The 13,550-nt window shown below is 32.6% G+C and overlaps 1 protein-coding gene across 1 annotated transcript in view; it reads left to right on the forward strand.

The window, feature by feature from the left end:
• The window catches only part of LOC110099314, a 36,657-nt gene extending 23,700 nt beyond the window's left edge, over window positions 1-12,957 (forward strand). The window contains exons 3-4 of the mRNA XM_028695696.1: window positions 7,638-7,796; window positions 12,803-12,957. Of these exons, the coding sequence (XP_028551529.1) occupies window positions 7,638-7,796; window positions 12,803-12,879 (236 nt within the window). The 3' untranslated portion in view covers window positions 12,880-12,957. The remainder of the gene's footprint in view (window positions 1-7,637; window positions 7,797-12,802) is intronic.
• The last annotated feature ends 593 nt before the right edge of the window (window positions 12,958-13,550 follow it).

Raw genomic sequence — 13,550 nt, forward strand, 5'->3', positions numbered from 1 at the left:
TTATAATGGTGCCTCAGCAATCCGAAAATTTTAATTTGTATGGCATGACTAGAACTATGAAAGATAATTTTATCTCATTCCATATGTTCTGATGCTCGAGTCTAATAAGTGTTAAACTTTTTTTTCTTGTTTGTAATAGTGACATTTAAAATTCACCTTTTTTTAGCAACTAAGATTTTTTCGGTGGTGTTCCAAAATAAGCTTTTACTAGAGAATATTTGGTTTGCTATCTAGATGCTTGAAATAGTAGAAGATGGCTATTGCGATTTATCTTGTTTGTTTGTTCTCTTTGAAAGTTTCCAGTCCAATTTTTCATTATAGATTTTCTTTTTTTGGTTTTTAGTATTTTATTTTGAAGTTGATATCTAGCAGAACACAACGTGGTTTGACCAAGTATTTTCCTATTTCAATGGGATTACATAAAGGATCAGTCTTAAGCCCATATATTTTTGCTTTATTCATGGATGTTCTCACTAGACCTTTGCAAGAAGCTTTACCTTGGTGTATGCTTTTTGCTGATGATGTTCTTCTTGTCGATAAGAATAGAGAGGCAGTTGATGGTAAACTTGAATTATGGAGGTCAACCTTAGAGTTTAAATGATTTCGTTTGAGTAGAGCTAAAACTGAATATATAGTGTAATTTTAGTAAGAATAGATCTAGTGTGGAGATTATGACTTTTGGTGATCAAGTCATTAATAAGAGTACAAATTTTCGATATATTGGGTCTATTGTTTAGAGTGATGGTGAAATAGGTGGGGATATTATTATTAGAATTAAAGTTGGATGGCTGAAGTGGAGGAATGCATCGGGCTTGTTGTGTGATAGAAAAGTCCCCCTATTGGAGTAGCTCCAATGGAAGATAATATTAGAGAGACTCGTCTTAAATGGTTTGGTCACATAAAACGACGGCCTTCCGATGACCCAGTTAGGAAAGTAGATGTATTAGATTTGACTTTTGTTAAGAAAGGTAGAGGTAGACCTAAAAATACTTGGTTAGAAAATATTAGAAACAACATTTCTTTGTTACATTTAAATGGGAATTTAAATCCTAATAGGGCACAATGGAAAAAAAATGATTCATATAGCCGGCCCCATAATGTGGGGCAAGCTTGATGTTGTTGTTGTTGTTGATGATGATTTCTAGCATTGGATTTGCGGACTTCTTGTCCACAAGCTTCTTCATAGAGTTTGCGACCATCTTCTTTCCTAGGTGTTTCTTTACATTTTTTTTGCCTTGAATGTTGGATGAAGATTGGCTTTTAGTGTTTTGAAGGGCTTGCTGGCCTAGAGGAGAGATTCTATGATCAGTCCATATATTTTTGCTTTATTCATGGATGTTCTCACTAGACCTTTGCAAGAGGTTTTACCTTGGTGTATGCTTTTTGCTGATGATGTTCTTCTTGTCGATAAGAATAGAGAGTCAGTTGATGGTAAACTTGAATTATGGAGGTCAACTTTAGAGTTTAAAGGATTTCGTTTGAGTAGAGCTAAAACTTAATATATAGTGTAATTTTAGTAAGAATAGATCTAGTGTGGAGATTGTGACTTTTGGTGATCAAGTCATTAATAAGAGTACAAATTTTCGATATCTTGGGTCTATTGTTTAGAGTGATGGTGAAATAGGTGGGGATGATATTATTAGAATTAAAGTTGGATGGCTGAAGTGGAGGAATGCATCGGGCTTGTTGTGTGATAGAAAAGTCCCCCTCAAACTTAAGGGAAAATTCTATAAGTTGGTCGTTAGAGCAGCATTGCTTTATGATGCAGAATGTTAACCATTAAAAAGAGCATAATATTAAGTTAAGTGTTGCAGAGATGAGGAGGCTCAGGTGGATGAGTGGCTTTACTTTCAGAGACATGATATTAAATTTGCATATATTTGAAAATGTTGGAGTAGCTCCAATGGAAGATAATATTAGAGAGACTCGTCTTAAATGGTTTGGTCACATAAAATGGCGGCCTTCCGATAACCCAGTTAGGAAAGTAGATGTATTAGATTTGACTTATGTTAAGAAAGGTAGAGGTAGACCTAAAAATACTTGGTTAGAAAATATTAGAAAGGACATTTCTTTGTTACATTTAAATGGGAATTTAAATCCTAATAGGGCACAATGGAAAAAAATGATTCATGTAGCCGGCCCCATAATGTGGGACAAGCTTGATGTTGTTGTTGTTGATGATGATGATGATTTCTAGCATTGGATTTGCTGACTTCTTGTCCACAAGCTTCTTCATAGAGTTTGCGACCATCTTCTTTCCTAGGTGTTTCTTTACATTTTTTTTGCCTTGAATGTTGGATGAAGATTGGCTTTTAGTGTTTTGAAGGGCTTGCTGGCCTAGAGGAGAGATTCTATATTGAAAGGCCCATCAACCTCATAAGGAGTATGACCTTCTGTTTTTCATACCATATTCAAAATTAGAATTGGAGCAAAGGAGAATAAAAATTAGAAATTTAATGATCAAATTTTAATTTTTTAGTTTGTACTAATAAGATGATAAGAGTTGTACATAAATAACTGTATAAACAATTATCTAGGAAAGAATAAATTTGAAAACCAGTCTTTAATTTTTGAATCTAGAATTAACTTCACATTGAGAATAGAAAAATGTTGTCCACAAATTTTTCTGAATTTTTGTAGATAGAAAATTTTATTCACAGATTGTTAGATTCTTGTAGATGAAATAGTATTCTTCATAGCTTTTATTCATAGTATGATAAAGTGTAGGCCATGGAGTAAGGATTGTTTCAACAATAACACATCATCTTATGTGTTGTTTATTTTTATCAACTCTATCTATTGAGTTGAAATCTCTAATTGGTTTTGACCGTATTTAAGGCAATGAACCAAGAAACTGGAATCTATTCATTATGCCTCCATTTTCTGTGAACTGTGGACATCCATAAATATTTATTAATTTAATATTTTTGACAACATGAAGGAATCATTATTTCAAGCTCTAAGTACTGTTCCTAGTTCGGGTAAATTGGACTAGAGCACTTTTTGAAGTCCAATTAAGCTGTGGATCTCCAAGGTCTTGTCCTCTTTGAGAATTTTATATTCTTAGTTTGAAGGCTTTTTTATGCATATAAACCCTGCTAATTAATTGTCACTTTTGATTTTGGAAGAACCCTTGATTTGTGCGGCTCATTGACTTATACTATTGACAGCTTCATATATTATAGTTAAACTTGTTGCTCATACATTTTTAATGTTAACTGCCGCTTTTTGTGCTCAGACGAGATGGAGTTAATGATGATAAAATCTATCACGGTCTTATGATTCTAGCATTTTGGATCTATTGATGGAACCCAATCTAAATAGTTTAAGTCATTTGTGCTTTGACTTGGAGAGAGAGGATTTCTATGCCTTTTTAGATGTATTAAACAATTCATAGACTCATAAACATTGCTATTGAGAACATGATTGTCTTACTTGTGATATTGTTTTGTGGTTCAGGGGCACATCTTAGGTATAACTAACCAAATTAAATAATTTAAATCAATTCTTACCAACACCAGTATTCTGAATGTCATTGGTATGACATTAGCTCCTTTGTGAGCTTTAGTTAACCTTAGTTTGATGCCCTTAAAAATTCTTATGCGGAAGAGCAAATTAGTGACAATTGAGAAACAATTGAAATATTTTTGTATATTGTTTTTGCTTTTCATATATTTTTATCCATAAGAAATGAATTTGTCTTTTAAAATTGTAGTAGAGAGGCATTGCCATTAAGGGCCTAGGCCAAGGGACTAAAGACAACACTGAGCTTTGGGCTCTGCTCTCGATGGTGAAATGTTGACTCCCTAAAGAATTTGACATCATTTAGCTGCTCTAATTAAAGAGTTGACTGGCTCGCTTGGACATCTTCATGTTGTGCATGAGAGTTAGTGTTGGCAGATTGTTTCTCTTGTATGGATGAGCTTGTTGGAGATTTATTATTAGGGTTTCTAATTGGTTCATAGTTTATCATGTTTAGTGATAACAAGGGATTACCGTTGGACCAATCCCATTATTTGGGGGAAATATATATTCTAGTCAATTTGGAGCCGGAGGTAGGTGAACTCGATGAGGTCGGTCTTACTACTACAATTTAGGTTATATAAAGCAGGTTTTTGATATCATGTTTTATAAACTTTAGTTAATTTTACATTTTAAGACATAAATAGATGCTACAATCTTAGTTTGACTTTTGGCATAGCATTGATCGGATCAAATGGTACGACCATAAATGTTAAGTGGCGCTGCCTTCAAAAAGTGACCACTTGTATTTGGTTGATTGGTTCAATATTATTGACTCTCACAATTAGCTTTTGTATTGATTAGGCTTGCGTAGTGTTCCGATAGTCCTTGAATTTGGCTATGAATGCATCGTTCTGCTGATCTAGACATTTTTGTTAAGGTTATGTGATCCATTAGTTGGGGTGGCTTTTCTTGAATGGATGGTCTAAACAATCCATGGAGGGGATCTGTCTGGAGCAAATATAAAGCCCGACCTACTTAGAAGAGTTACTTTGAATTGATTCTCTAGTGATGCTTACATCATCTAGGCGATCAAAAGAGACTCCTATTTTGCTTCATGTTTCTTCTTCATTTCTCTGTAGGCAGGATCACAGGGAAGTTTCCACTCATCCCTACTCTTCTCAGCCTTGCATTGCTTCGTGTGATAGGCCCTAATGGAGTTCTTTACTTCGTCAATGGGGTATTTTAGTATATTCTTTTTTGTTATTTTATTTTATTGCATAATTTTGGTAATAGTTCCTTGTATCCCTTGTGAGAGAGGCAATAGGGAATATGCTAGAACAATTATGTCATACAAAGAGAGCATTTGTTGGTGGTGTCGAGCACTTGGACCAATTTTGAGGGCCCATCACCATGCCAAGAAAAGTGTCTAACTAGTCCAATCAATCTAAGCTCCACAATGATAGTTGAACTTGCTAATGTCTAGGAGAGATTGTCACGACCTGGCCCGGAGACTTGAATTAACGAGGTGGGAACGAACAGTCGTACGGTTAAAATGTTTCTTTTAAATTCTAAAACAGTTTTTTTATCTACATTCCATATAAAAACTGAAGAGCAACTAACACAATTTCACATTTGAACATTTACATAATCCATATTTTATATGCTTTCATTTGATTGTCGTCTTCTGTAGACGTATTCATCTTTTTAGCTATTTCTACTTATCATGATACTTACCTAAAAAATTAGTATTACAGTTTGAGTTTACATAGTAATCTCAGTGGATAATCACCATTGATATATAACATTAAAGAATATATAAAATGCTCATGCATATTTTAATCATTTCTTTTTCAATTGAACATATATAACATTTTATGTGCAATATATCATCATAGTTAGCTTTTTCAATAAATTCATTTCTTTTACTATTTCTTTCGTTCTTTTTCATTTGACATTTAATCCTTTTTTTAATTAGTATAAGAGCATCGTCTAATTGTACCAATAACAGTACAACCATTTTCATTTTTATTTGATGTGCTTGTTACGTCCTCGGTCAGTACCATAAGGGGGTGAACTCCTATAATTTGCATGCATGCACTCTTTTCCTTTTTCATTATTCTTTCTTTTACATATTATTAGTTAATTTGTTTATTTCATTTCTTAACAATTATATATACATTTTACACATGCATGGATATATTTATATATTCCTTTTTCATTATACCTTATTTACTGCTCTTTCATCATTTTGGACATGACAATATTTATGGAAAATAATTAAATAATTAAATATACATGATATGATATTAAAACTGACATGAGAAATAAAATAAATATAATTGTTGTAAAACAACTATAATTATCCACTTAATTCGCTTTTTCACTTCAAATCCTTTCAAATCTTTAATTTTATTAAATTAGACATTCAACAGTCACCTCAGTTCAACTATAAAAATCTTCCACTATTCCAAATGACATTAATTTCATTAATTATCACTAATCAACTTCATAAAAATTAAATGTCTACTTAATAATGATGACTTGATATGATATCCCTAAGAGAAACTTCAAACACATAGAACATCATCTCAATACATATATATTTGCATGCTTCTTATTTCTCAAATCAATATTTATGATTACAGTCTAATATAATTAAAACTTAAATATTATTAAATAAATTTTGTTACCTCAATAATTCAAATCTTTTCTTCTTCGTTGAAATGGGACTTTTACCCATTAATATTTCTCATGTCCGAATTTCGTCTTATAGAAAATTTACAAAATGTTTCTTTCCATCAAAGGAAAGAAAGTCTTATAATTTTTTCTTCTAAATTTGAGCATAAACATATAGTAAATTGAAATCACTTACACTTCTTTTTAAGTTTTAAAAGAACTTTTAAGAACCAAACTCCATCCTCTTTCTACTTCAATTTCTTCCTTTGTACTTAATTGAACTATAAACTTATTTCTTAGGTTTAAAGTACAGAAGGATTTACAGCAAAAATGAGAAAAAAATACAAACTTACACTCCCGTACCGATTATCCACTCAGAATCCTGATCCGACCCCGTTTGGAAGGTTCCTCACACGCACGTGGTTCGTTCGGTCCGTCTGGATCTACTACCTGCAGAATTGGTCGCTCGCTGAAAGAATAGGCTGGTTCTGTTGAACTTGCCAGGTCTGGTTCTCACAGAGAAGATGTGGCCTCCTTACCACTGATAAAGGTGGTTGTGAGTCGTACCATTGATATAGGCTTTATAAGAGAGACAACAAACAATAATGTATCAACTGTTGTAGCAAAAAGGCAGTGATGACTAAAATGAAGGTTGGTATTGAGGAGTTTGATCTTGAAGAACACCCCTTTATACCTAGTATACTGCTTGTTTAACAATAAAAAATAAAGAAAGATCATTTCTAATATTTTCTAACCAATAAAAATAAAAAATAAAAAAATCCCAAACCTCTTCTACTCCAACTTTTATAGATAGTTGCAATTGCGATTGCCTCTGACGGACCCTTAGTTTCTATGTTTCTTGTGGCCTCTAAATCATTGTGCCATCTATGGTCCATGTTCTAGAATGATAGAAAAAGTGATGGTTAAGCCTGAAGAGCATGTATGGTAGGGAACTGACATTAATTTAATGAGTTAAGTGTTTCCTTAGAATAACCTAAAAATTTTAAGAGCATGAATGAAATTTGGTTGCTTTCCTTGGCAATTTGTTATATTTTTTTTCACTGGTACTTTTGTGGTTACTTTTGGATGCGAAGCCATCTGTTTTAGTATTTAATTTCATGCAGGAGTGATAGATCTCTTACTGTTGGTCTCACAAACAAATCCATTATAATGTACATAATCGGTACTTGATATAGTTTGTTTATGTAGTTATTGTCTAACAATTTCATTTTAAAGCATTCCTGCAAAAATCTTATTCCTTCCGTTTCTTTCCTGCTTTATGCTCTGTTTGTCTTATAACGTAATGTTTGTTTTCAACTGTTGTCACATCGTCATCATTAGCGTTTATCCTAACTATTTGAAATTTTCCTTATGAATCTCTTGGTTGCCATAGAAGAAAGTTTAAAAACATTAAAAGCTAATGCCTTTGATATGCGTATTTCATATTTGATTTTCTTTATTTTTTGGTACCTTAAACTTACCGTCCATTGTTTTAGGAGTGGTTTTGAAAAGGTCTCTAAGAAGGATACCTAAGATAAGGTGTTGGTTTGTTGGATTTTCTAATGTCGATGGAGTTGAACTGGCTAACAATTTCAGTGAAGGCTGGTCCACTCAATTGATAGTTGGCAAGCATGACTGCCGCCATTACACCAATGGTACATCATCTTTCTGATTTAGTTCTATGTTTGCTTTCCTTGCATTTATTCAAGGTTTGGTTTATCATGACATTATTTTGTATGATGAAACTCATATTTGTGAAGCAATTATTGTTCAAATTGTGAATACTCAAATTTAAAAATTTCTTGGTAGATATGTTTTCAAAATATTAGTAAAATATATATACGAAAATTTAGTTTAGAAATCTTAAGGCTTGCTAGTATGTGTTAAATCAGTTTCTTTATGGTATTTCTACCCTTCAGAGAATGTATCGTGGTTCAGATGTCAATAGATATTACTCACCTGGATGAAATGACTCTTGTCACATGTCGTGCGCTTGCTGGTGAGAATCATGTATATTATATAAAATATTTATTCAACTTCTCTAAATTAGCTTTTGGTAGATCACTGAAAGAATAAATAGCAGTAGTGAATCCAAATTTGAAGATCAAAGAAGAGCAGAACTACACGGCTTCGTGGCCTAGTGATGAGTATCTTCCTGAAGCTTCTAGCGATTGCTTGCCTCGTGGAACTGGCTTCTACCAAGCAATAGCTTGCTAGGTCGAACTCAAAGTGTGTGAAAGAAGGGAGCAACGCATGAAAAAAACTAGTCAAAGCGGGTATATAGTGAAAATAGTGAGGAAAATAAGTAATACGTTAAAGTCCTTGTTGGATGTATAAATGTAATTTAACATTAATTCCTCATATCATTATCAGGCGTAAAATACTCAATGGGCAATGGCTCTAAGTTAGGTGAGAATGGAGAATAAATAGGAAATGTGGAGAAATATTCTTTAATTTCATTGGAGTTGTGAAAGACTAAATCAAATTAAATGTTAAACTTGTTAAAATGAAATTCCTTTATTTTGAATAAAGTTCACAATCACTGAAATATTTTAAATAAATTACTTAATTAACTGAAAAGCAGAAGCATTAGTGTCTTTTTGACCATGAACTAATGCATTAAATTAATAAGAAGTTATTCAGAAGAACTTGATGAACCATGTTTGTTGTGAACCTCACTCTGTTAATGCGAGTAAAATTCTTATCACTCACATAGCATTCTTAAAGATAGTTGTTCAACTCGATTAACACATTGGCCTTTTGCCAATCCTTGATTCATGATTGCTTTAAGAAGCTTGTCTTAGCTTTCATAAGAAGCTGCCCTTTTCCAGTCATATGGGCGACTCCAACTGTGCAGTGCAACTTAACAAACCGTCCAAAATCAAGGAATATGGAGATCAGTAAGTGCATATCTTGACTTTCATTGCAGCTATATACCATCAAATACAATAGGAATGGACAAATTTACATAATAAAATTATAGTGCCTGGCCAAGTTGATTGGAAACTTCTTGTTACTGTTATGAACCTACTTTTTGGGAACAACTTTCACATAAGGTGGATTAATATCTCTATTAATTTTGTAATAGGCTTATGTCCTATTCCCCTTAATGTATTTTCCACATAATTTCTTTCCTCGTGATTGTTTCTGAGATCTGCCAAGTTCGTCAGTCCTTACAAAATAAGTTTGTTATTAGCCTTTGTAATTGTAACTTGGCAATCAAAATGAAGTAAAACTGGTGGAATTGGTCGCTACCACAAAGGCATATTTGCTAAGAGGTTTCTAAACCCACTCATGTCAAAATGAGATGATCATAAGACTTTGAATTCATTAATGGTACTTGAATCAGTAGTACAAATAAGAAAGTCACCCACATTAAGGCATATTACATTCACACCATGATTATCCGAATCAAAATTAGAGTAGACACATCAATCTGCATCATTAATCACAAATCCATTAGACACCATGATATAATTAAACTTAAGATGCCATTTTTTGAGCCTTTTAAACCCCAAAGAGACTTGACTTACACTTAATTTTTTTTACGAGGAATGATAAACCTTTTTATCTAAGTCACTATTAATAAATATTAATTTAAAATGAATGAAGTTCAATGCAATCAAAGACTATCAATGAAATATGAGTAACCCGTCAATATGTGTCAAGTTAGTTGGTCTCTCTTTTGTGTGAAGCCCCTCACCACTAATCTAACTTTTAATTTACCTATGAATCCATCAAGTTTTATTTTTATTTCCTAAAAATAAAATTAATAGTAATTGTCTTATCACAAAAAGGAAGATCAACCAATTATTAAGTATAAGATAATCTATTTCTTTATTGATTGCTAATCTCCAAAATGAAGCATTAGTAGAATTAATGGCTTCCTTAAAACATAATCGGTTGATCATCCAAAAGATATGAATAGAGCACTGCTAACTCACTTAAAGAATATTTGGGAGGACTAATTATGTTACTTTTAGGAGGAAAGGTATCTTTAAAGAATTATTCATTTTTTTACTCAATTATACTATCTGAATATAAGATGACATTTTTTAAAACAACAAATTTGTGACTAGTTTAATGCTCACCATATCCAATAAATTAATAGTCAACAATCATAGATTCTATTTTCTCTTCATCTGTTCAGGCAATAAAAATTTGTTAAACACCCCGAACACTTTTAAATAACTAAAGGTTACACAAGTGCTATTCTCAAATCTCAATTTGGTTTTTTAGTCATCTTGAAAATTATTCTATTTTGAATAAGAAAAGCTGATAAAATGGCTTCCCTAATATTTATTAGGTGTTCCTAAACTGATCAACAAATCATTCATCATTCCTAATTTTCTTATTTGCTACAACATTAGATAAGGACAATAAAGTGTAATATCATAAACAATATTATGCTCTTCATAACGGAATTCAAACAGCTGAATTCATAGTCTCTCCTATCCCACCGAAGAATCTTAATATTTTTATCTAATTTATTCTCAATATCAGCCATATAGATCTTATACCAATAACAACATCAAGCCTTTATCCCACAACGTGGAGTTGGCTACATAATTTTTTTTCTCCATTGTGTCGTATTATGAGAGTCAAATTCTCATATAAATCTAAAAAGAAAAGAACATTTCTAATACTTTCTAACCAAATCCTTTTAGGTTTACCTCTACCTTTCTTAACATAGGACAAATCTAATACATACTATCCTAATCAGGTCATCGGAAGGTTGACATTTTATGTGACCAAACCATCTAAGGCAACGCTTTCTTTATCATATCTACCACTGCAGCTACTACAACCTTTTCACATATATATACTCGTTTCACATTCTATCTCTGAGAGCAAAGTCTCTCATCCACCTGAGCATCCTCATCTCTGCAACACTTATCTTAGGCTTCGTTTGGGACGACTTTTTTATTGCTTCTTAAAATAATTTTTTAGTACAAAAATTAAAATTTATGTACTAAAAAGTTGCTTTAAAAAGCAGTAAGAAAGTTGACCCAAACGAAGCCTTAATCTTATGCTTATATTTTTATGGCCAACATTCTATGCTATAAAGCATTGTAGGTCTTACTACCATCTTGTTGAATTTTTCCTTAAGTTTGAGTGTTACTTTTCTATCACACAACAGGCCCGATGCATTCCTCTACTACAACAATCCAACTGAATTCAACTGATAATATCTCCATTTATTTCACCATCACTTTTAACAATAGATCCGAGAAATCTAAAATGTGTACTATTTTTAATTACTTGATCACCTAAATTCACAATTCCCATTAGATCTATTACTACTAAAATTGCACTCAATATATTCGATTTTAGATCTATTCAAACGAAAACCTTTAAACTCTAAAGTTAACCGCCATAATTCAAGTTTTTCAACTCCCTCTTTAGTCTTATTAACAAGAAGAATATCATCAGCAAAAAGCATACACCAGGGAACTTCCTCTTGCAAATATCTAATGAAATTTACCTAAATACTATGTAGTTTAGGGATTTTGATTTTTCAGTTGAGTTTTTTTGCCTTGAACACTTAAGCCCTTCCCAACTGAACAACCTTCCAAGTTGCTTGGTGGAAACATATCATCATCTTGACGGTTGCTAGAAATAGATCAACCTGTGAGCAAGTACTAGGCAAATCATTAGAAGACATTATATAAAGTTTGTTATCATCAAATCAATAGTGAGACACATATGTGCCATATGCTGTCTTGGAGTCAACAATATATGATTGCAAAATTGGGACCTAAAATGCAACTTAAAATACTAAATTAATTGGATATAAAAAAATTAATAAAAAATATTTAAGAAAACTGAGTTCAGAAAAAGTTGCAGCTGAGTTGTGTGCAAGCATTCTTTAGGGCTATATCGGTACCTAGGAGAACATGTCTTGGTGCAAAGTTTACTAATGGTAGCCCTCAAGGATGAAACGACTCTTCTCACTAGTTGAGTTGAGCACATTGATGAGAATCACATTAACAACCTTCCTTTACAATATATAAAATAATATTTCAGCTTCTCTAAATTTGCTTCTGGCTATCGCTAGGCCCTTGGAATTGGCTGCTACCATGCAATAGCATGCTAGATCAAACTCGAAGAGTGCGAGAGAAGAAGTGGGTAATAGATAAAAAGAGATGGCGAATAAAATTGGATAGAAAGTGGAAATGGAGAGCAGACCAAGTTAAACAACAGAACTCCTTTTTGTATATATAAATGTAACTTTGAATTATTTCATTATTTCCTTATCAGGATTAAAATACTTAAACGGCTTGAAGTTTGGTGAGAGTTGAGAGGAAATGGGAAATGTGGAGTATTCTCTAACTTGATGGTAGTGGGGAAAGAGTACATATGATTAAATTCTTAAATAAAATACCATTATTTTGAAGTAAAATTTATGCATTTAACATTTTTTTTTAATATAGTATCCAATTATTTAATTGTGTAAGGTGGCAGACCAATGATAATTTTGAGAAGCATTGTGAGTTTTTTTTTCCATGATGAAAAATACCATTTATGGGTATTTTCTCTAAATTTAAAGTTTTTTATCTCATAATGTGAAAGCATGATGCCCGAGTACTTAACAAAATTTTCAAGATTTTCAGCTTTTTAAATGTTAACCAAAGCTCCATTTACCCTATTTGTTCTGAAGGGCTGGTTGAGCACCTAACTGGAGAACGGAGTGTTCTAGAGCGTCTGAGTCCTCATTGGCTGAAAAAATCAGAATAATTTGGTTAGTTTTAATTTATTACTATTATTCTTTTCTTAGTTCTTATAATAATAATAATGAATAATAATAATAATAATAATAATAATAAAAATATTATATTATTATTGTTTATGTTTATAGGTAGATTTTCATTTTTTCTAACCCCCAAGGTCTTGTGAACGTTAAGTCTTGTATAGCAAATAATGGAAATTGTAATTTATGCTTTATTCCAGCTGAATACTGAAAAGATATAAGTGCATGATAATATTCACATATTTTTATAATGATGATGGGTCATGGCAGTAGGAAAATTATCTCTTTGGGAAGCATTATTGTGAGAAATCTTTGGATGTAATTAGTAACAATGTCATAGTGTCTGAATTCCACCCCAACTGACTCTGATATTGTCAAGGTGTAAGTCATCCTACGGGCTGACTGCTCGCACGCTGGCTATTTTGTCCGTATCAGGTTTAGCAACCAACCTATTCTGCTACGTTGCCCCTTTTGTTTCTACTCGTTTTTTTCGTGTGACACTGATCTCGACAGAGACTTTTGCTATCTCCTTCTAGCACCACAGCAGACTTCCACGCCGCCAGATGAGTGGATCCTATCTCCACGTATTACTATATCCTTGTAGAGGTAAACGTTCTAACTCGCGGCAATTGACATTTCGACTCGCTCTCCTTATCAC

The sequence above is a fragment of the Dendrobium catenatum genome, unplaced genomic scaffold, assembly GCF_001605985.2.
Source record: "Dendrobium catenatum unplaced genomic scaffold, ASM160598v2 fragScaff_scaffold_665, whole genome shotgun sequence".
NCBI lineage: Eukaryota > Viridiplantae > Streptophyta > Magnoliopsida > Asparagales > Orchidaceae > Dendrobium > Dendrobium catenatum.